This window comes from Chlamydotis macqueenii, chromosome 8 (assembly GCF_036417535.1).
Source record: "Chlamydotis macqueenii isolate bChlMac1 chromosome 8, bChlMac1.mat, whole genome shotgun sequence".
Classification (NCBI taxonomy): Eukaryota; Metazoa; Chordata; class Aves; order Otidiformes; family Otididae; genus Chlamydotis; species Chlamydotis macqueenii.
In genome coordinates, this window is record NC_141563.1 from 38,145,672 (window position 1) to 38,170,909 (window position 25,238).

At 41.1% G+C, this 25,238-nt stretch overlaps 1 protein-coding gene across 2 annotated transcripts in view; it reads right to left on the reverse strand.

The window, feature by feature from the left end:
* Window positions 1-321: 321 nt before the first annotated feature.
* The window catches only part of SLC44A5 (solute carrier family 44 member 5), an 81,628-nt gene continuing 56,711 nt past the window's right edge, over window positions 322-25,238 (reverse strand). For both annotated transcript variants that reach the window (XM_086753243.1, XM_086753242.1), the window contains exons 8-22: window positions 23,511-23,634; window positions 22,706-22,789; window positions 19,967-20,079; window positions 18,743-18,874; window positions 16,141-16,240; window positions 13,300-13,392; window positions 11,741-11,828; window positions 10,254-10,516; window positions 9,117-9,211; window positions 7,879-7,982; window positions 6,559-6,632; window positions 4,652-4,722; window positions 3,153-3,241; window positions 2,417-2,501; window positions 322-519 (exon numbers count right to left, since the gene is read on the reverse strand). In XM_086753243.1, coding sequence (XP_086609369.1) covers window positions 407-519; window positions 2,417-2,501; window positions 3,153-3,241; window positions 4,652-4,722; window positions 6,559-6,632; window positions 7,879-7,982; window positions 9,117-9,211; window positions 10,254-10,516; window positions 11,741-11,828; window positions 13,300-13,392; window positions 16,141-16,240; window positions 18,743-18,874; window positions 19,967-20,079; window positions 22,706-22,789; window positions 23,511-23,634 — 1,628 coding nt within the window. In that variant the 3' untranslated portion in view covers window positions 322-406. The remainder of the gene's footprint in view (window positions 520-2,416; window positions 2,502-3,152; window positions 3,242-4,651; window positions 4,723-6,558; window positions 6,633-7,878; window positions 7,983-9,116; window positions 9,212-10,253; window positions 10,517-11,740; window positions 11,829-13,299; window positions 13,393-16,140; window positions 16,241-18,742; window positions 18,875-19,966; window positions 20,080-22,705; window positions 22,790-23,510; window positions 23,635-25,238) is intronic.

Genomic DNA, 25,238 nt, shown 5'->3' on the forward strand with positions numbered 1-25,238 from the left:
ATGGCTAATTAGGTTATATGTTAGTGCTTTCAAAAAATTGCCTGGATTTCTTTTACAAATATACACTTATAAAAAGAAACATTATCAAAACTGCTGTCATATAAGACAGCAACTTGTGTTAAAAAAGTTATTAAAACATCATTATAGACTTAAAAAAGCTTCAAATTTACATTTTCCTTTTCATAGGCACTCTATAAACTAAAACGTGGCCTTGTCTTCACTGCTGTTAGTTTAAGCATTTAAACTAGCTCAATGTCACCAATGTTGCTCATTTTTTTAGATATAAGCAAAAGGAAAAAAGAATCACCCATTAACCAGAAGCATCATTTACAGTTTTTACTTTTGCCTACTTTATACACGTTTTGCTTGAAAGTGACGCGGTTTTGATGTTGAGGTTTAGTGTATGTTATCCCACTGCCTTCTTCGGGCTTAGTTCCTTCTTCCCTAGAATTCGGTGAAGGCTAGCTGACATGAAGTAGGGTTTTGCTGTAGATCCATCATTTCTTTCCAGGTCTTCACCTGAATTTACACAGCAGCCAAAAGAGCAATCAGCATTACAACCACACACGTGTGCACGCGCACACATGGAGAATTGAAGAAAGAAGACAGCAAAAGACCCAACATTAAAAAACAGATCTCATTCAAGGATATTTGGCTGGATTGTTAGGTTGATGAAGGACACTATACAATTTCTATTTTCTCAGACACACAAAGCAGAGACACAAACACCTAGCCACTTTTAAATGACAGCAATATATTCTTTTTATTCTCCAGTTCTTTGTTTTGGTTTGCCAGTATAGGTGGAAACTTTCAGAAACACTCACACCTCCACGGAAGCCTGGCATTTTGGCTACTTCTTGCTAGAAAATTTGTCCCAGAGAGAGCTGTGGATTTAAGCAGTTTTTAAAACTGGACCCTCTTCCACGGTCTAAGATAAAGTTCTTTCGAAAACCTGATGCCACAAGTGCACAATAGTCTAGAGGATCTCCTACTGCCCATTACTGAATGAAAGCATGGCAAGCAAAAGGATTATTAATTTAAAATAATAAGGGAGACATATTACTTTTTTTTCCTACAGAAGGTCATGACTAAACCACTGGTTGGGGTTCAGCCCAGTGTTTATGTCATACAGTAGTCACAGACCAGTGATCAATTCCACACTGATGGGCAATCTGGAGAGAGTGTGCAGTGAAGCACAGTCACTGCAACTGCAACCCTGCAGACAACTGCATCTGCAAAGCCAAAAAGAGAGCACTGGTTGTAAGGACTGGCCAGAGAGGTCAGAGGAAGTAAATCTTCATATATCTCCATGGCAGTATATACCATGTGTCTTTGGAATAAATTAAAAAGAAAATCTGTTAATTTTTGAGTGCACCAACAAACTTTCTAAATTTTATTAATTTGATCAATTTCCATTTTATGCTAAATAACAGTAATCACTTATTTATTTATTTATTTATTTATGGTTTATCTTGTTTCTTGGAGTGTTATTAGTTCTACACCTGATCATGTTTGTTTAGAACAAAAGTCTGTAACTCGAGATAAACAGGACATCGTTCTCGGCAAGACATCAGTTTTCCGTTTTCTGGCTGACTTTTTTCCTGTGATTCTTTGGCAGCCCAGTATTTTCAGAATCACTGCTAACCTTAATTCCTTGGGAAGCAGGGTTAAGAAGGTGAGTGTTGAAAGGAAAGAAAGAACTTACACGATGGTAAGAGGAGAATCAGTATTACCATGTTTATCTTGCCTCAGTGACCCACTGTGATCACGCCTGTGCCTATTTCAGAATTCCCTTAGTATTATCAAATAGTTCACCAGCTGCAAGAACAATCACTGCCATGTCACATCTACTTGGACCTACCAGAATGACTTTCATTATAGAAAAATTCTATCTTTATTTCTTTAATTCAGTAAATTGAGCAAATGGAATGTGCTTTGTAATAAGTACATCCTCGTCTTACAATCGTCCTAATTTGAGACCAACAGATTTCTTTTGTGATTCTAGTATTCTCTGACTGGACACAATGAACAGCAGCCCCTCAGCAAGAGCCCATGACTGCTTGCCATGGGGGGGTCCAAGGGACAGAGGTCTGAGTGAATCACTGCTGTACAGGGCTCTTTACAAAGCACCCAGAAGCAAACTGTTAATGAAAGTTAAGGAACATCTGAAAAACAAAAGCCAGACATCCCCATGAGCCATATAGCTACCTTCCATTACTTAAACTCATTAAATTTGAGTACTAAAACACTTCTGGACTGAAGAATGCATCAAGGAGCCAGCCTGAAAAGCAGAAGCAGTTCATTTCTCGCACAGTTTGCTAGCACGTCACCAGAAATCTGTAAGGAACAGATAAGGTGGTTTTCTACTCCTCTTCCCATGACTTGCAGGTATTAGTGAAAGAAATGCAGTACTTACAAAAGCAGAGGAAAAGCGTGTCGACACACATTGCATAGACACTGAAGAACCCGTGTGCAACTAGGTAGGAGCCAATAATGACTGTCTACAAAAAACCAAACCACAATAAAACCCCAAATTTAGTTTGGTACCAACGTGGCAGTGTTAACACAAGTCAGAAGCCTAGTCTGCTAAGCAAATTTGGGAGGATTTAAAGGCAGCTCTGTAACTCTACCAAAGGCTACTGCTGCTGTGAAAAGGGATCACAGGTTCAAGACACTGTATCCTTAAATACAGTAGCCGCTAGTTTTCCAGCTGCCAAACTGCAGCCATTTCAACCCCCAAAGAGAATACATGCCAAGTATCTTCTGAACTCCTACAAAATTATTCTAAAGAACCACTCGTCCTGGAGATGTTCCAGAGTCCAGGGAGGCTACAAAAAGAGGAAGAGATGCATCACAAGTCTCTTCCATTGGAAGCCACACTGTCACTGGTGCCTTACCATCAGCCTTTGCTGTCTGGGAAACCTGAGCAAAGCAGATGTGAAACCTAATGTTTCTGCAGGTGCAGTCAGTCACTGCAGTGCCACTTCTGCCTGAAGCATCCAGAGGGCCAGAGTGTGGCAGATCAGTCCTCACTTCAGTGGACAGTATGCCACTGAGAGGATGACAGCAGGAGCTGTTAGCAGACCATGCCCTGAGCAGTCTGAGCCCCTCACACTGCCCCCAGTGCCCAGGAGAGGAGATGGTTGCCTTACCAACAATGGTACCCAGTAGTAATTTAACGTTGGTGCTTCCTCTGCAAAGAGTGGTATTCTCTGCGTGAAGAAAAAGAATGCAAGAACACCTGCAAGAAGCACAGAAGATTAGTGATACCTGTACAAACTCTGATTTCCTAACACCTAAAGAATGGATGAGACAAAACAAACAGAAAACAGATCCAAGGTTGGTTTAAATAAGAGTTTGTAAACGATAAATTCCTCAACATTAATTACCTGCTGGATCCGTATTCTGACAGAAAGAGATATGTAAGTGAATCATTACCATAAAGATATTAATGGGCACAGAAAGACTTTAACAAATTGTTTTGTTTCACCATTCTACTGGATTTAATAGCAAAATTAATAAAAAATGATAAACAAGACAATGACATGGGAGAACAAACATCATTGGGTGGATCTTTTCTAAAATAAAAAAGTGAGAAAATTTCAGCTGTTTTAAATTTTATTGCTTGAAGAAATACTTAACTATTTCAGATTAAAAGGAGAAATGGCAGTGCTAGTGATCAGTATGACAGTAAGTTTAGAACAGACCAATGCATCTACAACAAAAATCACCCAAAGAATTTATTCTCGAAGAGGATAAAAAAACATGAATTAATTTCAGTATTTCATGGCTTACATTTCAAAGATGTTTCAAATCAAATTTGCTACCTCAGTTTGAAAGTCATTCTACAGTAATGACAAAATATTTTACATCTGTCCTTGGTACTACTTTTTGATTAAAATATATTTCATTAGAAATCTTTTATACTATTTATATAATCTGTAAACAGAAAATAAAATACGGTTACTTGCAAAATAATGTTTGGAAACTGCCGTGGCAATTCAGAAAAAACATACGGGAATCCTGCCAACTTGAATTTCTGGAAGTGCTTCATTATAAAATAAAACAAAACAAAACTTTTCCGACCAGAAAAACATGAATAATGTATTTTGATATATACTGATAACTAAGAAAATCCTATAAGTATGTTGGAAATATTATATTTCTTTTTCTATAGCTTATAGCTATAATGGGCTTGAATACAGCAGAGCTTCGAGCCCACCTCCTGCTGACCTGCACCACCTCCTCTTGTATGCGTGCTATCTGCCACCAAGTGAATTTTATTTGCAATTTTGTTCAGTTCTTATGAAAGGAGAACTAACTGTGGCTGACTTATTGGATGTGAATTTGGTTTGGTCCAGCTATGATGCTTTGGCTGCAGAAGTCCTTGCGGCAGCAACACATGCAAGAGCAGTAAAAGCAATTATGTAAAAGATGATGTCAACAACACACTGCAGGAGGCGAGGAGGGGGGAAAAAAGAAAAAAATATATTTTAGTTCAATCTTGCAAATCCTAGAAACACAGAACAGCTTCCCAAATAGTTAGATCAATGAGAACCTCCAGCTGTTAACTAAACATATATGAATACGACAGGCATACTGTAGGTACTAGGAAATAGAACATACTGTCTGGAAAAAAATATTAGCTTACCTACACCACCAGCAACGAGAATTTTCCCCAGGAATAAAAGAAAGTCTGTAACTTTGTCCAGAACTGCAACTCTGTTCAGCAAAGGACAAATGATACATAATCAGCACAAACCAGACATCTATATTCTTTCTCCTTAAATCTATGAATTGACCAAACGTGACCAAGAAGCTGTCTTCTGCTGGCTTCACAGCAATGCAGAAATGCAACACTGAGATGGGCTTTGTTACACCCTAATCCCATAAGGCAAAAAAGCACCGAGTCTCTTGTTGAGTTGGGCCTTAACGCAGCAATACTGCTACAGCACTTGAAGTCTGTTTATTGCTCTTGATGGTTTAAAAAAACCCAAAACAAACCATCAAAATATTTTTATTTCAGCCTTTCTTCTAGCGTCACAGATAAGCCAGCCCAGAAGAGGCAAAGTACACATCACAACAAAAGCAATGTTTGTGTAGGTTACTCATAGGTCTTCTTTTCAGTTGGTCCTACCTGGCCACACTTCCTGACCCCATAGCATGTCAAATCCACCATTTTAAGATATCATGGTACAACAATGAAGGCAGGAGGCCTTAAAGCAGGAAGACAATCACAGATAAATGAATGAAGGTGGACAGACAAATTGACAGTAAATCCGCAGTCCTCATTAAAAGCAACAGCAGCGAGTTTCTGCTCGAAATCCTCCCAGCCTGTCTTACCAGAAACTGCAGTAAAGTAATGGGATGGAAAATGAGCTTTGTGTCATCAGCCTCTTGACAGCACTGAAGGCTATGGATATGGTAATATACATCACTGACTACCACGAAAGATAAACATAAATAAATACTAAAGGGAACAAATCATAATTCACCTGTCAGAAATCAGAATTAGCAAAATACACAAGATAAAAATCTCCATCTGAAACAATAAAATTATATGCCTGGCTTTTAGCTATTACTCTTACTGATTAAGAACAAAAGCACAAAGGACAGCGAGGTGATGTTCTGCAAGGAAACGAAGGCAGTTTCTCTTTTCCTACTGCACGGGCACTACGCTGTGTGGACATCACTGCACCAATACTAACACAGGGTAACCGGGTGAATGCACTCCATTCTGCCATCTCCAGTTCCTTCCTCTTCTTTCTTAAGCATCCATTCCGTTTTCCTCTTTCAGTCTCCTCCTCCATTCCTACCCTCCTCCCAGCCCCTCACTTAATAATTTAAACCACCTAATCAGTTTTACTGTGTCTCTTGCTTGCTAATTAGATTGTCTGCTGTTGCACCAGTGTGGCCTGCTCCTAAGTTACTCTCCCATTATTTTTTTGATCTCACAGTAGCACAGGAAGAGCCAGGAGCAATGAAGAAAAGCACTGATGAGAACAGGGAGCTTGGCAGCAGTCTTGGCAGTGGGGAAAAGGGCCAGGAGAGTTCCCAGCACCAGGGAAGATCTGGTTATGTTAAAGATACTGGTTTTGAAAGCAAAGTGCTCTCTCTTCTTTACTGCCACTCTCTAACATCCCATAAACTTTCTGGATTAATCTGAAGACTTAGGTCTTTCTGCTTTCCTTTTAGCAGACAGTGAGTGGACCAGAGCTCAAGAAACAGACACATGGCAGACGATGAGCATCTCATTCCTGTGTATCAGTAGATCTCTCAGGGGCTCAATTGGTTCGTTGGAGGCACTATTACAACCTACTGAGTGCTTATGAATTTAGAAAAGCAATCACAACAAAACTGCTAGATTATATCAGCTTTGCACAGGTTACTGTGCTGGACAGCCTGCTGTTCCACACCCAGTGTTAGAAGTGAGGGCCATGTCTGAGGACAGAAATAGCTTACAGTAATATTTGGCGGAGACACCAAGGAGGAAAGAAGTGTTAGAGTGCAATAGCAGGAAATCCTGACATTTCCAAGGACAGGGAGATGGCCCCTTACCTCACCACATTCCGCATGAGCAAAAAGAATGCTTCCTTTGCTGAGGTGCAGAAGTTTTTACCATATATGGCAATCTGCAAAACAATAGTACCTGTTAAGTATTTAAAATAATTAAGATACATCCTTGTATGCCAGAATCTTACTGCATGTAACGCACAGTCCTCTCTAATATGGGGCCTTGAAACTCAGATTAACATAAGGCACTTCCTCCAGTCACCAGCTACCTCTCAACGCTTCCCAGCAGGCTGCAACAGAAATTATCCCCCCAAACCACTTGGTGATGAGCACGCCCCCCTTGTGATCTGGCAGGCAGCAGACTCAGTACCTAGTTTGCCAAATAAGGTACTTGCTGAGAGATTCTTCTCACTTTGCTAGTTACCTACACTAGATTGACAGTCAGTGGAAAGGAACAGGCACTTGTAGAGCAGATGTGAGTCAATCAGGTATCTCCTTGGACCTGATGCTGCTCTCACTTAAGAAGAAATCAGCAATATCAGTAGTCAGTGGATTTACACCAGCATAAAGTAAAGCAGCTAAAGTTACTCAGGAACAACACCACAATTTCCTCTTCCTGGAACAGCATCCACAAGAGTAAGATATACTAGAACAGCTCTTAGGGCAGCCAGTTTACCAACTGTAAACAAGACAGTAAGAAAGAATACTTCCTCTTCAAGATGGCATTAATTTGAAACATCAATTGCATGAACATGGGATATAGCGTACCCATTACAGCCACCTCCTTTAAGACAAGTAGACCATGACCGTACCATTCAATCACTGAAAATGCTTCAAGTCAGAACATCCTAGGCTGAAATCTGTATGTTTGTTCAGGTGAAAATCCGGAATTTCTCTTCTGGAAGCTAAGAAGGGTTATTTTAGAGAAGTACCACCGCTGCTGCTAGAAGAATTTGTGCTTTTAACTTCCAGGAGAAAATACATATAGCAGATGCCTTCTGACCTCCTTATTCAAACACTATCTCCAAACAGAAGTGTCATCAACATGCAATATAAAACAAGCTAATATTCCTGTTGAAATGAGGATTTCAGTTGCTGAATCCGAGGAGGAGCTAACCAGTTAGGCCATCCTTTCCCACTTACTTTGGGATGGACAAGGACAGGCATAAAAAGAAGCTGAGTTTAGAAGAAGAAAGAAAAATATCTTACTTTTTCATGGTAGAACCACATGCATTTCCTGAAAACTCCCATAAATTCCATTATTTATTCATCAGATTCTAGTACTGCTGGCTGTTGACCAACTAGTAGTGGCTAGGGCATTTTAGTGTCCCAGATAGGGAGACCATATGCAGAGACAGCACATACCATGATGTAGGCATTTCTGTTTATAAATTTTAAGAATTTTTCCAAACACCAGAAACAGCATTTGAGGCAGCAGAGTAGAAATCTAGTGAAGGAGTTCTGTGTACCTGAAAAAAGGAGAGAGTACATAATACATGGAACTCATGAATAGCCTTCAGAACACAGAAGACTATTCAGAAGAAAATCTTAAAATTGTGACAAAAGCAGAAACCTTATTTATTTTCTTAGAATCATACAATTGTTTGGGCTGGAAGGGACCGCTAAAGCCCACCCAGTCCAACACCCCTGCAAGGAGCAGCGACATCTCCAACCAGATCAGGTTGCTCAGAGACCCGTCCAACCTGGCCTGGAATGTTTCCAGGGATGGGGCATCCACCGCCTCTCTGGGCAATCTGGGCCAGTGTTCTGCCACCCTCAGTGTAAAAAATTTCTTCCTTAGATCTTGTCTAAATCTACCTCCTTCTACTTAAAACCCATTACCCCTTGTCCTATCACAACAGGCCCTGCTGAAGAGTTCCTCCCCGTCTTTCATATAAGCCTCTTGAGGTACTGGAAGGCCGCTTTAAGGTCTCCCCGGAGCCTCCTCTTCTCCAGGCTGAACAGCCCCAGCTCTCTCAGCCTGGCCTCACAGGAGAGGTGCTCCAGCCCTCTGATCACCTTCACGGCCTCCTCCGGACCCTCTCCAACAGCTCCATATCCCTCTTATATTGTGGGCTTCAGAACTGGATGCAGTGCTTCAGGTGGGGTCTCACCAGAGCGGGGCAGAGGGACAGAACCCCCTCCCTCGACCTGCTGCCCACGCTGCTGGGGATGCAGCCCAGCTCCTGTTGAGATTCTCGTCCACCAGCACCCCCAAGTCCTTCTCCTCAGGGCTGCTCTCAATCCGTTCTCCGCCCAGCCTGTATTTGAGCCTGGGATTGCTCTGACCCTTGTGCAGGACCTTGCACTTGGCCTTGTCCATACCTCTGCTAGGTATGGACTCATTTTCTCAACCAAATTTAGCTCACTAGCTTTCAATTAGACCAGATCCACATCCTGTATGAAGTTTGTGATAAGCTCCCAAGGACACAGACTCAATTTGAGCAAATCAGTACAAATTCACTGGCTTCAAACAGAAATAAAATGGCTAAAAATAATGTGGAATTAATATCTTTTCATTGCTGAAAAAACATCTTGGGAAAGTAAGGAAGTAATTTACCAAAGGAGGTCTTAATAACCTAGAGTAGATTCATAAACCTCACCTTTCAGTTTGTGATCCAAGTACTCCAGTATTACTCTAATAAGCTGGACAATTGCAAGAATTAAGGCTCCAAATGCCAGCGAACCTGTATGGTATCTAAAACAAAATAAGTTACTGCTATGCTGCACATATGTGTATATGTACAATTACATATGTGTGTGTATATATATAAATAAAATTATAACTGGAGGAAGATCTGTTACTGGGAATTACGTACACTAATGGACCATCAGCCCGATCCGCCAGAGAGAGGAACAGGATGAAGCCATCGGTGCCGCTGGTGTTTGTGAGCGTGCCGTGTGTGTCTGTCGATCTGTGTGGCCAGTTGTATTGTACACGTGTATTTGGCTGTGTCTGCCTACTGGGAATGCCCACTCAGCCTTGTAGTTGGGTGGACCTGGGGACACGGAGCTGCAGCAGCCTTGCCACTGTTGGGCTACAGGATTCAGCCTCCCCCTAACAACAACATTTTCCTGATTGTACTGGTTTTGGATGGAATAGGGTTCGTTTTCTTCACAGTAGCTATTACGGTGCTATGTTTTGGATTTGTGATGAAAACTGTTGGTAGCACACCGATGTTTCAGCTGTCGCTGAGCAGTGTCGGGGCCTTTTCTGCTGCTCACCCGGCCCCGCCAGCGAGCGGGCTGGGGTGCACGAGAAGCTGGCAGGGGACACAGGCGGCACAGCTGACCCAAGGGAGATCCCACACCGTTTGATGCCGTGCTGGGCAGTAACAGCTGGGGAGAAGGAGGAGGACGAGGGGGACATTTGGCGTTACAGAGTTTGTCTTCCCAAGTCACCGCTACGCATGATGGAGCCCTGCTGTTCTGGAAATGGCTGAACACCTGCCTGCGACGGGAAGCAGTGAATGAACTCCTTATTCCAGCTTTGCTTTCCCTATTAAACTGTCTTTATCTCAGCACACGCGTTCTCACACTTTCACCCGCCCGATTCTCTTCCCCCATCCCACTGAGAGGGAGAAAGCGAGCGGCTGGGTGGGGCTCTGGCTGTCTGCTGGGGTTAAAACACAATGCTGACTAACTATTTTCATTTGATGTTCTATGTCTGGCTTCCCTAGACATAAAAAGAGCATTTCTTGGATACATGACAAGGCTCACATCCAGCTCCACAGTCTTACCGTATTGCTCGTCCAAATGAGGAGAAGAGCGGCCACAGTGGAATATCAGCTGGTTTTCGAGAGGCCCAGTAATAAGAGGCAAAGGCACCAGCAAGGGTACACTGACCCAGTGCAATTGCAAAGTTCACTAGCCAGAGAAAGACAAAGGCATTGGCTAACTGGAAGATGAAGATGTACTTATGGTACAGGCTTTCTCCTCCATAAAAAGCAAAAGTACATTGAGCACCCGGACACAATTTAGTCACATTGGTTGTGTTAAAAGTCTGTATAGAAAGAAAAACAAACAACAAAATGATAAGCAATGAATCCTGCGTACACAATCTCTTTAGCAGCTTAATACAAATAACATAATTCTGCTTCGTGTTTCATTAGCTCATTCAACACTGCACTCCAATACTATGTAACCTGTTTACACATCCAAGGATTCACATTAATGCCTTATGCGGGTGCTTAAATCTACATAAATTGAATCTGAACATCAGAAATCTACTTTTAAGATACATTAACACTTCAGTTTTATTAAAGAAAACCTGCTTACATTTTAAAAAATTAACAATTTGAAAACCAGAGGTCAAATCTGCAGGTTGGGTAAATCACCACAGCTGAATTAAAATCAACTGAGCTATGCCAGGAGTAGTCTTTATACTGAATTACTTTTCCCTATTTCTGTTGTTCATTTCATGTATTTGCTCAGCTTGGGCATGAAATAGAACTAGTCCAATTTCTATTCCCTTTCTTTTTTAGTGTTCAGACATCAGCAGGGTAGGGAATTGTTTGGGATGTACATAACCACAGTAATATACTGAAATTTAAACACCTGAAAATAACCCTGATATAACATTTTATAAATATTTATAGTTTTAAAAAAATACTTAAATTCAACACCACAGTCAATTCAAAACATTTGACTGCTGCATCAAATGATGTCCCTGCTCCTTGCAGGGGGTTGGACTAGATGACCTTTAAAGGTCCCTTCCAACCCTAACTATTCTGTGATTCTATGGCTATGATTCTATGACTGAAGACAAAATTTTTTTGAAAGATAAATATTTTAGAAGCTTCATAAAGGTCATTGCTGTGCCAAAAGAAGCTACGTTTCTGTTTCAAAACATGGCTAGTCCTGGGACAAGTTTGAGGCACAGCTTTCATAGTCTCCCATTGCCTTTTGAGGACCACAAAATAGAATCCTAATAAATTCAGGAACACCTTTCCAAATAAACCTATGTTTCTCTGTCTTCCGTTCTCATCCTGTAAATTAGAACACTTACTATTTTCCCGCCTCACAGGACAGTGTAGCAGAAAAATTAGTTTATGGCTGTAAATTGCTTTGAACAAAGTGTTATTTGAACACTAAGTACTATTTTCAGATTCAACATGAGGAATCATTACTTAAAATATGCAAATTTTCTACTTGCAATGCATTTAATAGTGATTAAAAAATGCAATTAGTATAGCTCTCGCTATACATAAATATTTGCTACACTTACCTCTGGGTCACAAGTCAGGTTTGCATACTTGCACAGTGTTTGATTAGCCATTACTTTATACACAGGCTCTCCCGATGTAGCCAGAAAACTGAATGAAATGTTTTAAGGAGGAATTGTAGAACTGTAAGCTTGAGCAACTTCGGATTCCGCAGTAACCACTAGCTCTAAAGAACTTGTGCAGGTAACAGAAAAACAGCTCTTGCTATGCAGAAATAGAATCATAGGATGGTTACTGTTGGAAGGACCGTTAAAGCCCACCCAGTCCAACCCCCTGCAAGGAGCAGGGACATCTCCAACCAGATCAGGTTGCTCAGAGCCCTGGCCAACCTGGCCTGGAATGTTTCCAGGGATGGGGCATCCACCGCCTCTCTGGGCAACCTATTTCAGTGTTCCGCCACCCTCAGTGTAAAAATTTTTTTCCTTATGTTTAGTCTGAATCTGCTTCCTTCTAGTTAAAAAACATTACCCCTTGTCCTATCCTAACAGGCCCTACTGAAGAGTTTCTCCTCATCTTTCCTGTAGGCCCCCTTTAGGCACTGGAAGGCCACCCTAAGGTCTCCCCAGAACCTTCTCTTCTCCAGGCTGAACAGCCCCAACTCTCTCAGCCTGGCCTCATAAGAGAGGTGCTCCAGCCCCCTGATAATTTTTGTGGCCTCCTCTGGACTTGCTCAAACAGCTCCACATCCTTCTTGAGGGCTCCAGAGCTGGATGTCATTCTGCAGGGCGGGTCTCATGAGAGTGGAGAAGTGTATGTATATGAAGAGTTGACAGACAAGACTGAATACTCTCATTACTTAGAGAACTAAGACAAACTCCATCCTGGAGCTGTAATAACCCCTGACCAGAGTGGGCAAGAGGAATAACCTTAAAAGGTGACTCAGTTTCTCATACAGATCTACCTTGGACAAGGCAGATTATGCAGTAGTTCTTTGACAGTTCATATTTTGGTGGAACTAGATAGAGAGCATAACATTGTCCTGAGCAGCAATAACTGACCCTCTTTGGACGTGAAATAAAAATTTGTTTTCAAAAAGCAATCTTCCCTTTTCTGATACCTTGCCAAACTCTTGCTGTTCCAGGAAAAAACAGACAGTAGTTGTTGTTACGCAATTTAGAGAGGACTCGGTGCGCTATATATTCTCTCACTCCTTTCCTACACTGTTCTGAACAAAACACACCTAGAGCCCATTCCCAGCTAGCTAAGAGACCATTAACATCAGGCCTATAAAGCATGCAGCACATTAAAGGCCATTTTCGCTCTTTGCTGAGGGCCCTTTTTACCCTTTAAAGTCAAACTTACATAGCACACAAAGCCTTGTATGATCCTCCTGCCTCGGCATGAATTTTAGTCCAGTTCTTTTTAATTAAATTAAATTCACTGTCCAATTTGTACATCACATGTAAATGTGCAGTGAGGAAGAGCGCATCAGTGCAGCAAGCGCTCAGTGACCAAATAGCCCTCTTAATGCTAGTTTGGTTAAGGTGAAAGAGCAGAGAGTGATCTGGTCTTGCAGAGCAGAAGACTGTTCCTCCAGAGAGGTACACAGACAGAAGGATACACAGCTGTCACAGCCCAGTAGGAAATACAAATTGCAATGAGTACGAAGGTGACGATTGGGTAGAACAATGTAGACATTATATAGCCAATAGCCCTATGAAAGAAACAAAACAAGTCAGTAAGCTACAACAATTTAAGAAACAAGCTTTTTATCAGTCCTCTTCTAGCATCATTCTTTTTACTTTGAGCTACTTGTTCATAGTGGTAGCATAATCTAGTGCTGGAATCTCGGAATACTGCAGGTTCTTTTTTGAATTGTCTTCACATCTTTACTTTGTCATTTCTACCACTCCACTTTTATCGGCAGCACTACAGTCAACTTTACCAATTTGCCATGTTCAAGCCTGTCTTCTATTTTCTCCTCCTCCATTATGCCTTCACAGATCCAGCTCTTTGCAGGTCACAAACCCATTTCAATCACATCTCCTTGCTGACCACTGCAGACATTACCTTTATTTCCACTCTGCTCAGCTCCTTTGCTCTTCCTTCAGCTCCTACACACCTGAAAATACTTCTTGCTATTTTGTATTTGAGAACTCTGTTTCCAGACCCTTCCTGCCTTAGGTACTATTTCGAGGCAGGGATGTTCAACTTGTCTTTGTAATGTCAGGATATGCTAACATCTTTCTGTGACTATGTGACTTTCCTTGCATGTGCCATAAATGAATAGTGCTCACCTTTGGCTGTTGGCAGGCAGAAAGAATAATGGCCTTTCACTGTTGACAGCTTAGCAGGCTCCTTTTAACATCAAGGCTGATGTTTTAGAGGCTGACATTCTGCTAAAACTTCTTGTGGCTAGAATGCAACTAGTGAGCAGGAACTTGAGCATGGCAGTTCCTATTCTGGCAGGGACAACTCCTCTGGAAGAAAGTGAGTTGATATAGTCCCCATTGTTAAACTGGCTGCAGCTACCTCAGAGGCGAACACCTCCCGCTTGGCATCTCACTGGATGTGATTTCTGAGAGCATGTGTTTTGTTCACTCAAGCTTACAGGTTGGTTCTCTTTACAGCCCTGTCATCTACCTCTTCCCATTACTCTCATTTTTCTTTCCAGTGACCCTGTAAGCTTATCACAAGCCCTTCTGTCTCTTATTATTTCCTACAGTATTTCTCCTACGACTTGTGGCACTTCTGATGCTATTTGTTTTATAGGAGGCAGTTTCAGACTGTAAAAGGAGACAAATTACCCAGTTCCTGCTGCTAAACCAGTAAATGCTGAGGGGAATGCATGAGAATTGCTGTGTGCAATCAAGAGGTTAAGAGCAAGATGTCAATTTCTGTTGAGCCTAGAGATGTAAAAGTCCGTTAAGAGTCACACGGAAGGACACAGCCTTATGTTACCTGAGAAATAATCACGACATGTTAGCTGTGTGCAGTAGTTAATGGTAGGCCCCCTAGTCACCACTAACACCATGGACAGTTACTCCAACAAACTGAGTACCAACTGCTAATTGTTTCTAACTATGGATTTCAAGTCAATTATTAGCATTATAATTGTAATATTTTTGAAAGAGTAGTCAAAGGTCTTGAAAAATGTAAATTGATTGCCAGTCATTAGCAGCTTATTTTTAATCTTCCTGAATACAGGGCATGGTCTGTTAGGTTCACAGTAATTACATACAGGGTTTCACCTCATGCAGTATGCATGAGAGTAAAATCATCACCCTCAAGTGATCATGGTGCTGAAAAACTACAGAATGTCATTACTCCTCAGCAGGAAGTTTATGAACTTTCTGAAGTCCTTCTACTTGTCAAGGTTCTGAACAAAAGTGTTACAGAGTGTTAAAAGTGTTCCTGGATTTTAATGAATAGGAATTAAAGAGTATAATTCAGTGCTCCCAAAATTAATTGCTATGCTCTAATTGCACAGTAGCATAAGACAGGAAACAGGTACCTGGCTGAATACAGAACTTCAGTATTTCTTAATCCCATTACAAAAATCCCAAATTCTAATTCCTGAGAACCCCAATGTCAATGGAGATGGCAGAAAACTACAAGCAAGTGCACACAGATAAACTCAGAGGTAACTCTATGTGCTCCAACAACAGAGCTCTACTTCAAAGGCCTAGGAAACCTTAGCCTATTTGCAATGAAATGCAAGGGCCTGATGTTTCAAGCCCATTTCTCCTTTGTTATATTCCTAGTTTAAAAAAAAAATAAATGTTGGCACTGCATAAAACAGGAACCACTGTGAACAAAATCTACGCAGATGTCAGGAAACACAAAATGAAGAGGTCTCCTAGGCCTTCAACTCTCATATCCTGCTCCGGTTTCTTCTACTCAGAGCTGAACAGAAGTATCTTGGACTGCGCCATGACAATGTCTGATCATGGAAGTCTTCTTTTCTCTCTGCAGATTTATGCATGTCCACACAAAAGTTTGATTTGAGTCAGAAGAACCAAGTCTTTCCTAAATAAAAGCCACAACCAAAACAACACCAATCCTCTTCCACTAGTATGTCTCTCCAGAGACAGTCCAATGACAGAGGGAAGCTGGCAGCTATAGGTCGCAGGCTCCTATTAACAGTGTACCACACTTCGCATTTCTGCTGACACAGCTTCTTGCACTGAGGACACGTGGTACCATTAACAACGTATGTGCTCTTAAGGCAGGGAGCTGAGAGATAAGAAATGTCTTACTGCAAAAGATAAAGCTCTTACAAGCACAACCTCATTAACAGAGAGCTGACTCTCTGTTCGGCTACCTGTTCGGCTCAACGAACCTAGTGTTGTACTTTAACCCCCAACTTCTGCCCTCGGTAGTGCAAGATGAAGCACAAAAAGACTGTACTCCAGGGATTATTTAATAAAATATGAAATATATTAAAATCAGATAAACATACCTACTACCTTCCTTCAACAGTGCAATAGCAATCCGGATCCGATTCCTTAGGAAGATCAGCATCAGTATGATAATGACCTCAACAACACAAAGTATTATCACTGTAAGCAAACAAACACACAAAGATTTATCAGGAATCGAACCAATAAGCTGCCTTTGCAAACTGTATTTTTTTCCCATGTATTTTACAGTATTGTTCATGAACTCCATAAAATTCTCTGCTAGAGCAGTTCTCTGTCTCTCACTGCACCTACCAATCTTCAACCCCATTTTACAGTTTTGTAAGTTCCAGTGTAGGGAAATTCTACATACAGAGAGCTAGTGAGAATGTGCAGGGCATTTATAATTTTAGAAGAAAAATGGAACATATCATTCTCAAAGATAATAATTTACTTAAATTTGACTGTAGTATTTGGCCTTAGATACAGTTCACCCATAACAAATTCTACTTTTCATAAACAAGTATTTTGCACATTTATACTCTAATGCTGCTAATTTCTAGTATTTAAATACAATAAAATAAATAAAAAGGAGACGAAGAGTCAACTTGTTCATGAAGAGTGCATGTTTCTAATATATATTATTAAGTACATTTAGATGTACTTAAATTAAGAGGTTTGTTTATTAACTTGCCATAAGCTCCTTTTACCCTGTTTGAGTAGGGAAAAGGAAAAAAAAAAAAAAAAAAAAGAAAAGGCTAAGATAGGACAGTTTTGGACAAATTACTTTCACTTTCCAGTTGTGCTGCTGGAATCACACAAACTTGCTTGAGGTCAGAGAGCTGAGAGCACCACGTCACAGAACATTTTCTCCCTTAGTTATGAGCAGTGTTTGAAAACCCAGATCTGGTTTAAAGAGTCTGCTTCAGTCTGATTTTTATTTGTGTCAGTTCAAAACCTACTTCTGCAGTAGAAAGTAAAAATATTCTCTGGACTTCATGTAAGGAAGACAGAGTCTTTAAGGCCTGAAGCATATCTTCTCTGACTCTGAGACACATTGATTAATTCTGGGTACTTCAGATGCTTAGACAACATTTAAACCAGCCCAGCAGTTGTGGATGGCAGCACACAGCAGGAGCTGTCTCCTCCAGCTGAAATCAAGAAATTTTGTGGAGCGAGAGGAAGATAGAAGGGATAGTATCCCTAAGCCTTGGCTTGTCTGGAGGTTTGCAAAGGGACATTGGAATTGGATCCAGGTCCCACAGCTTAGACATAGTTTCAGAATTCAGACCAGATAGTCACAGATGACGTTAAATTGCAGTCCCAAGTATTATCAGTACCCCTAGCCATCAGAACTGCAGGTGGCAAGTGACCGTTGAGGTGCTCAGAGCCACAGGCTTTGTTCAGAACAAAGTTTTGTACATGTGTTTCAGCACCTATTTTTGATATGGTTGCCCATGAAGGAATACATAATCAGGTTTCTTTAAAGGTGGTCTCATTCCAGTTCAGCTCTGTTAACGTAGTTTGTCCCAAACATTGTGAAAAACGAAAGCAATGTCAGTACATTTCTAGACTAGGAGTAGGACTAAGAAGACCTACATTCTCTTCAAGGATATTTAACTGCTTTGCTGGGCGACTTTGGAAAAGTAATTTAATTCCTGAATACCTCAATTTCCTCATCTGAAAGTGACACTGACCTCTAGATAAATGATATATTGGCTGCTAAGAATGAGGCAGGTGAAGAGTTTGAGAGTTACAAGGGAAAACATAATAAAGTCCTAATATTCTCTAGGGATAGCATACTAAAAAGCTCTGCCTCAACAATATGTAGAAGGTGCCTCATGAACTCAACGATCCAACACAGAGTTAAATGAAGACACAAAGCAGAGAAAGGAGATTGAAGCAGTAAACTACTGCTCTATTAATTTAGTCACCATTAGGGAGAGGCAGTGTTTTAGGTTATGTCCCATTCACCTTCAGTTAGTGTCTGCGTGCCTTCTAATAGAGCAGTAACAGCAGTGCAAGTAATATTTGACAGGTATTTGTTCTCTCTTCTGCTCTTCCTTCCCTGAGGCGGGATGTGTATGCTGCGGGCCATTTTGTTCCAGTAGGATTTTGTTTTAAATACACTGCCCTTGTAAGAGAAGGCAATGAAGCACTTTTGAAAATAAAAGTGATGAAATTTGCGATGGTTCATTCCACAGTCTTAAACCAGCCTCCAAGAAAATTCAGTGACCAGAATGTAAAGAGTTCTACAAGATCTGTAGAGAGTTATTAATCACACTTCTGAGGCCCTCAAAGAGGGAGAATAAACAGATTGGGAGATTTAAATGCCCCTCCTTAAGCAACTTCATCAGGACTAATTTAGGTGCTGTCTTCTATGTACCTGTTATAAAGACTGAACACAGAGGAAGAAGAATGCTAATAACACAAGCACTTTCCACTCTCATCACTAGTGCTGTTGCATTATCTGCTCTTACAAATATACTAGTCTCCTTGCAAAAAAGTAGATTTTTGCACAATACAAAGAAAGAGAATTCTGCTTACTTTTCTGAGCAACAAACGTAAAGGAGGAGATTTAACAAGGCAGAAAGTGTAGCAAGACAGTGATTGATTCTCCTGAATATCCATTAACAGATAATATCAAGTTTAAAGGGCACTTACTAAATGCTAACCATGTTTGCCTCAGTTGCAGGTACACTCTAAAGTCTGTCTGGAATCCAATATCGTAAACAGTGAGGTCAGATCCAGGTATTCCTTTAAGATGATCATACTCCCAGTAACAATGCCAGATGCCTTTTAAAAAAACAATCAACACGAAATGAGTGTTTCTAAAGAGTACAAAGACAAGGTTTTTTTAAAAAAAAAACTTTCGCACGACAAGTGTCTTGTCTTCAGCATGTCAGGTAAGCAAAAAACCAGAAATGCATTACTGTGAGACAAGTCAATTATAACATCACATATACAGAAAAAAAAAAAAAATCATAGAATCATAGAATGGTTAGTGTTGGAAGGGAGCTGTAAAGCCCACCCAGTCCAACCCCCCTGCAAGGAGCAGGGACATCTCCAACCGGATCAGGTTGCTCAGAGCCCTGGCCAACCTGGCCTGGAATGGTTCCAGGGATGGGGCATCCACCGCCTCTCTGGGCAACCTGGGCCAGTGTGCCACCACCCTCAGTGTAAAAAATTTCTTCCTAATATCTAATCTGAATCTACCTCCCTCTATTTTAAAACCCTTACCCCTTGTCCTATCCCAACAGGCCCTACTGAAGAGTTTCTCCTTGTCTTTCCTGCAGCCCCCTTTAGGCACTGGCAGGCCACTCTAAGGTCTCCTCAGAGCCTCCTCTTCTCCAGGCTGAACAGCCCCAGCTCTCTCAGCCTGTCCTCATAGGAGAGGTGCTCCAGCCCTTTTATCATCTTCGCGGCCTCCTCTGGACCTTCTCCAACTGGTCCATGTCCTTCTTGTGTTGGGGGCTCCAGAACTGGACACCATACTCCAGGTGGGGTCTCACAAGAGTGGAGCAGAAGGGCAGAATCCCCTTCCTTGACCTGCTGGCCACGCTGCTCTTGATGCAGCCCAGGATGTGGTTGGCTTTCTGGGCTTCAAGTGCACATTGCTGGCTCACGTTGAGCTTCTGAGTAGAACTGAATACAGACTAAGCATACTGTGAGTAGATTAACCAGGTTATTACATCTGGTGCTAAGTATTAGCACAGCCGGCTTCTTACTAAATTTTGCTGCCATTTAAGGCCTTCTCTTTTAACTGTGTCTAAAACTAGGCATTAATTCTCCCCATTGTACCATGTAATTGATGTAATTACTAATTTTCTTTGTCCAAATGTAAGCAATAAGAAAAAATAGCCTCAGAGGCTAGAAGATTACACCTACCATAACCTATAATTCCAATCACACCAAAGATGAAAATCCAGAAGAGAACCCCAGCTGTGAACCTCAATAACACAAGGAAGAGCAGGCTCAGAATCATTGCAATGAACAGCCCACTAGAAAGACAGGAAACAGAAACACAGGGAAAACAAGTGTGAGAATCTTCACTTTCTTGCATGCCTGTTACTCCAAATAAGGGTCGCTTCCATCTCACATAAGAGAATGATTTGTAAAAAAGTATTTCAAAATCCTCCTTACGAAATACATCCTCACGGCTATTGTCTGCTATTAGAAACAAATAGCTTATATATGATGATCACACAGGGTAGAGCCATAAATGTATAGACTAGGTTCTCAGGTTGGCTGAACAGGACTAGTACTATGCCCTTTTGGTCATTTACATCAGCTCAACAACTCCCTTTTTCAGGCCATGGTCTGGTCTACAGTACAGAAAGTTAAACCGGAGGAACACTGTGTGCGGGGAGGTTGCCGTTTTATGTCCTCCATTAAAAATCTCTACTTGTAAAGACACAATGTTAGTAAAGTAACATTCTAGGAGCGTTCCTACAAAATAAATAAATAAATAGATAGGTAGGTAGGTAGGTAGATAAATAAATAAATAAATAAATTTAAATTTAGGAGGAAAACCAGTGACTATTTCTACCCATCAGAAGAGGAAATGATCAGGGCACTGTGATGCATAAGAAGAAATGGTTAAGACCTATCAATGGGGTCCCTAGGAAAGAGATCTAGAGTGTCTTCTCTTTATCAAGTCTGTGGTAAGGAAACATTTGCTTTCATTTCACTCCCAGTAAGCAAGTCAGAACGGAAAAAAATGACTGCAAAAGGCCTTTTTACTTAGCGAGGCCTTCTAAAGCAATGTGAATAAAGCAATGCGAAAAAGGCAATGTGAATAATAATCCTATCCAACAAACATCCAGCTCAGATGCTTCACAGAACATTTTATTTCTCAGAATTTTTAGTAGATGTTACATCAGAATTTTGTATTAGCACAGACTCAAAAAAAAATAAAAACCTCATGTTGCCTGTGTTCAGTAACTTCTCTTCTGAATCCCAGTTTATTTAGCCAGGTACCAAAGATAAAAAATGGGTCAGTCTGATCATAAACAATCAAAACCAGATGTTTTGGCCAAACTAAACCAGATGGGCAGAGGGACAAGAAAAAGAACATCAGCTTAATTAAACCTTTGTAAGCTGGTCTTAAGTCCTAGCCCTTTAAAGTCTTCTTAGCATGATGTACTTTTCCCTTTCTGAATGGCTTATTTGAAATTCAGAATGTATTCATCAAAAAAAAGTTGTCATTTTGGAGCTTATGACTCTATTCTTGAAAGCAGTAAGTTACCTTTATCCAAAGTTATCTTTAGATATACATGAGTCCTAGTAACACCAAAACTGAGTACATGGTAACACTTGTCCTCAACAGACTGATTTCCTTAAACTGAGGCTTGAAAGCAGCAGTTCTTTTGGAGTATAGTAAAAAGACCAGAGCAATTTCGTACTTAATTTTTAATCCAGCCTTCTTTCACTATCAGGTCTTCATTGTCATCACCCAGACTCTGGCACTTAAATATGTTTCTCCAGAAATCGTTTGATGCATGCTATCATTTGGTGAAAAGTGTGAAGAAAATTCTATCCCACTACTTTAAAAGTAGCAACAATTCCTTATAAAAATATCATATTTGAAATGAAACTGGCTTCAGTATTTAGAATTTCTGTTCAAACAAGGTCAATTATCTCTCCAGACTATCTGTTCAGTGCTATCTCCTTTGACAGAATCTGCACTATAGGTCTGATTTCAGTAAGAGACCTAGAGAGAACCGAACTTGCCGAATACCAGTAAGTTTCTTGCCACTATTGTGAGCACAGTATCAGACTATGAGAAAGCTGTGACTGAACACCTTTAAACACTGACAACTTGTTTCTGAACTGATTAATTCTTCGTATTAAGTTTATTATCTAAAGTTTAATTATTTATTGTTGTGGATTTGCATTCAAGCTTGAATAATATATGCTTAATATGTACGTGTTATAGGCTCTCACCTGGCAAAGACTTCTGCTCCTGTTTGAATTGATCAACAACCTGGTCCATCAAAAACAATATTAATGGGCTAAGAATGCTCATATACTTACATATTTACTTCAGCAAAATAGCTACTTCTTTTGTTCCAGTGCTGTGTTTTAACTAATTGGTGATTAGTGAGTGTCAATTGCAAGATAAAGTTAATACTGTTCAATACTTTTTGTTCTTGATGTTACTTTGCCTGCTGCTTTGGATTTATAGATTTATATTGGATTTATGGATTATAACAGATTTAACTACATATTGCTACCAGGAATTTAGAAATTATGTGTTTTATATATATACTAATGACACTTAGCAAGTGCAGTTGGTTTCAAAGTGTCTTAATTAAGATTTTTCTGTTTTGGAATTACCATGTGGATGGGTCCTGCAACAGAAGACAGCACCTCCTGTTTTTCTGCCTGGTAGGATATTAAAAAGCTACGCCAGATCAACTGACACTCTATGTGTGTATGCTGTGCTATCCTTACCTCATGTACAGACCCATAACAACATTATTATCATGTGAGGAAAGGAAATTACAGTTGCTCCTTTAATTTAAAAGTAGGATTGGTAACAAGCACATGCATGATCTATTTTTCAATTCCCTGCATGCTCCAAAGTGAGTTTAGAAAAATTAAAAATACTTATGAAAATCTTACATTAAAATCCAATACCAAGAAATGGCATAGTCTTCAAAAATTTTCATTCCAACTGATCTTGCATCCAGGACATTATTGATGCCACTGAGAAAGAAAAGAAAAGCGTTACTTTAGGTACAAAAACAGAATTAACGCAAACAACAAATTGGGTCAGTAAAGGAATTTGAAATATCTTTGCTAGTGGTAAGAGTATATTACCATCCTCCAGCTTCAGTTCTGTAACCAAGTCAACATCAACCACAGTTACACCAAAGAAAAAACCTGTGTAAAAATGTCTATACAGCTTATGAAAAATTTTATTAAAAAAGCTTTATGAGTACTATCACCAGATATAATTGCTTACTATGTCACAAGTGTATACTATTAAAGCCTGCAATGTACCAAGAGCCAAACAACTGTGACTCCAGAATTGCTAACAGCAGAGAAGCAGAAAACAGCTCAGTGAAGCAAAAGGTTGACTTTATGCTGAGTCCTGCAGCATGAGGATTTCTCTTTGAACCTCCTTTAGCTTTCTTTAATACTAGTTTTTGCTAGGAAAAACAATAAGAATGATTTAAGAACTGACAGTCACTGAGACAATCAAACTAAAACTTCTGGCTCCTTGCTCATTTCTGCATACCACGGTGCTGGTTTTCCCCACTGGAACTTTGCAAGTGCTGAGGCACAGAGAGACTATTTACTAGCAAGTTTTGCCTGAGTATCCTCAGCCATTTGCTACAACAGATTCTGATTATTATTTCAATTCCTAAATTATTTCACAATCTCAGAATCCAACAAACAAGCACTTAAGGAGGGTCAAACCTACTTTGCAGCTTCCCTGAGCTCAGTTACATTTCTTGTTTTCCCTCTTCCATCTTTGAACGTCGTCTGATTTGCCACAGTTAGCACACCATTCTTCGTGGAGAAGTCTGGGAAGCATCTCTTAAGAACTATTCAAAATACCAAAACAAAGCATGCATTTTACCTTTCATGTCAAGCTTCACTTCTATCGCTTGTCTTTTCTAACATATTTAAATTATTTCAGATTCACAGTGTTGTGGTTTTGTTTAGTGAGGGGGGCCTAAGGTGGCGGCTTCTGTAGGAAACTGCTACAAGTCGCTCCCCTTTGTTCAGTGGACTCGGCCGGGCCTAGGATGGACCTGCTGCTGGCCAAGGCCGAGCCAATTGGTAGCAGAATGTTCCGTGATAACGCCTCTGCAATAACGTATTTAAGAATGGGAAAACAGAAAAAAAAAAAGAGAGAAGAGAAGATGTGAAGAAGCTGAGCGGGGGCAGAGGCACAGAGGGAGAGGCGCAGGCCTCACAGGCCTTGCAGGCCTCACCCTCTGGCCTCTCGCCAGGCGGCCGACTGGGCCTGACTCAGTCCGGCCTGGCTGCAAGAAGTGGAGAGGAGATGAGAAGTGAATAAGATGTAAAAAGGATCCTGAGAGGCGTCTGCCAGCCTGTTGTGAGGAATGGCTGCAGGCGCCAAGGTCAGTGAAGAAGGAGGGGGAGGAGTAATGCGGCTCCTGGCCAAGATTCCCCTGCAGCCTGTGGTGACGACCATGGTGGAGCAGGTTGTCCCCCTGCAGCCCATGGAGCTCCACGGAGGGGCAGAGTTCCACTTGGAGCCCGTGGAGGACCCCATGCCGGGGGAGGTGGGTGCCTGAAGGAGGCTGTGGCCCGTGGAGGGCCCGCTGGGGCAGCTGTTCTGGAGAGACTGCACCCCGTGGAAGAGATGACCCATGCCGGAGCAGTTCCACAAAGGACTGTGGCGTAGGGGTGGGACCCCACAACAGAGCAGGGGAGGAATGTGAGGAGTTCTTCCCCCGACCATGAAGCAGCGGCGTAAAACAGCGTGTGATGAACTGACCGCGACCCCCATGCCCTCTTCCCCCCTGTGCCGCTCGGGAGGGGAAGGTAGTAGAGATAATGTTAAGCTTGGGAAGAGGGAGGGGTGGAGGGAGGTTATCTTGTTCTCTGTCTCATTATCTTGCTGTTTGTAGTAATAAATGAATAGTTTTCCCCAAGTCGAGTCTGTTTTGCCCGTGACAGTAACTTTAAGGATTTCTCCCTGTCCTTATCTCAAACCTTGAGCCGTTTTTCCTTACATTATCTCCCCCTGTTCTCTCGGAGGGTGGGGGGAGTGAGAGAGAGACCGCATAGTCTGGTCCTGATCGGGGCTGAACTACGACACACAGTCAATTGTTTTTCAACTGATTATCTAAATGACATGTTGACTTTGACAAATCTTGGAAGAATCATTATATTAAAAATTATTATTTTTATGCTCTGGGGCTTTTTGTCCAAGCTCAGGCATGGTGGAACCATAGCATTCAACCAGAGATTGTAGGGGCTACCAAATAACAACAGTAGTATCTGTAGCAGTTTAAGAATTTGTAATAAATGCAGAACTTACTCTCTGTCAGTATCTGGGCAGCTTACAAAAACTGCAGCTTCTCAAATATGTCATTTCATGGTAATAATCAAACCAGCCCCCAGGGACAGACTCAACATGACTGGTCACGAATGGTATTAGCACCCAAAACAATAC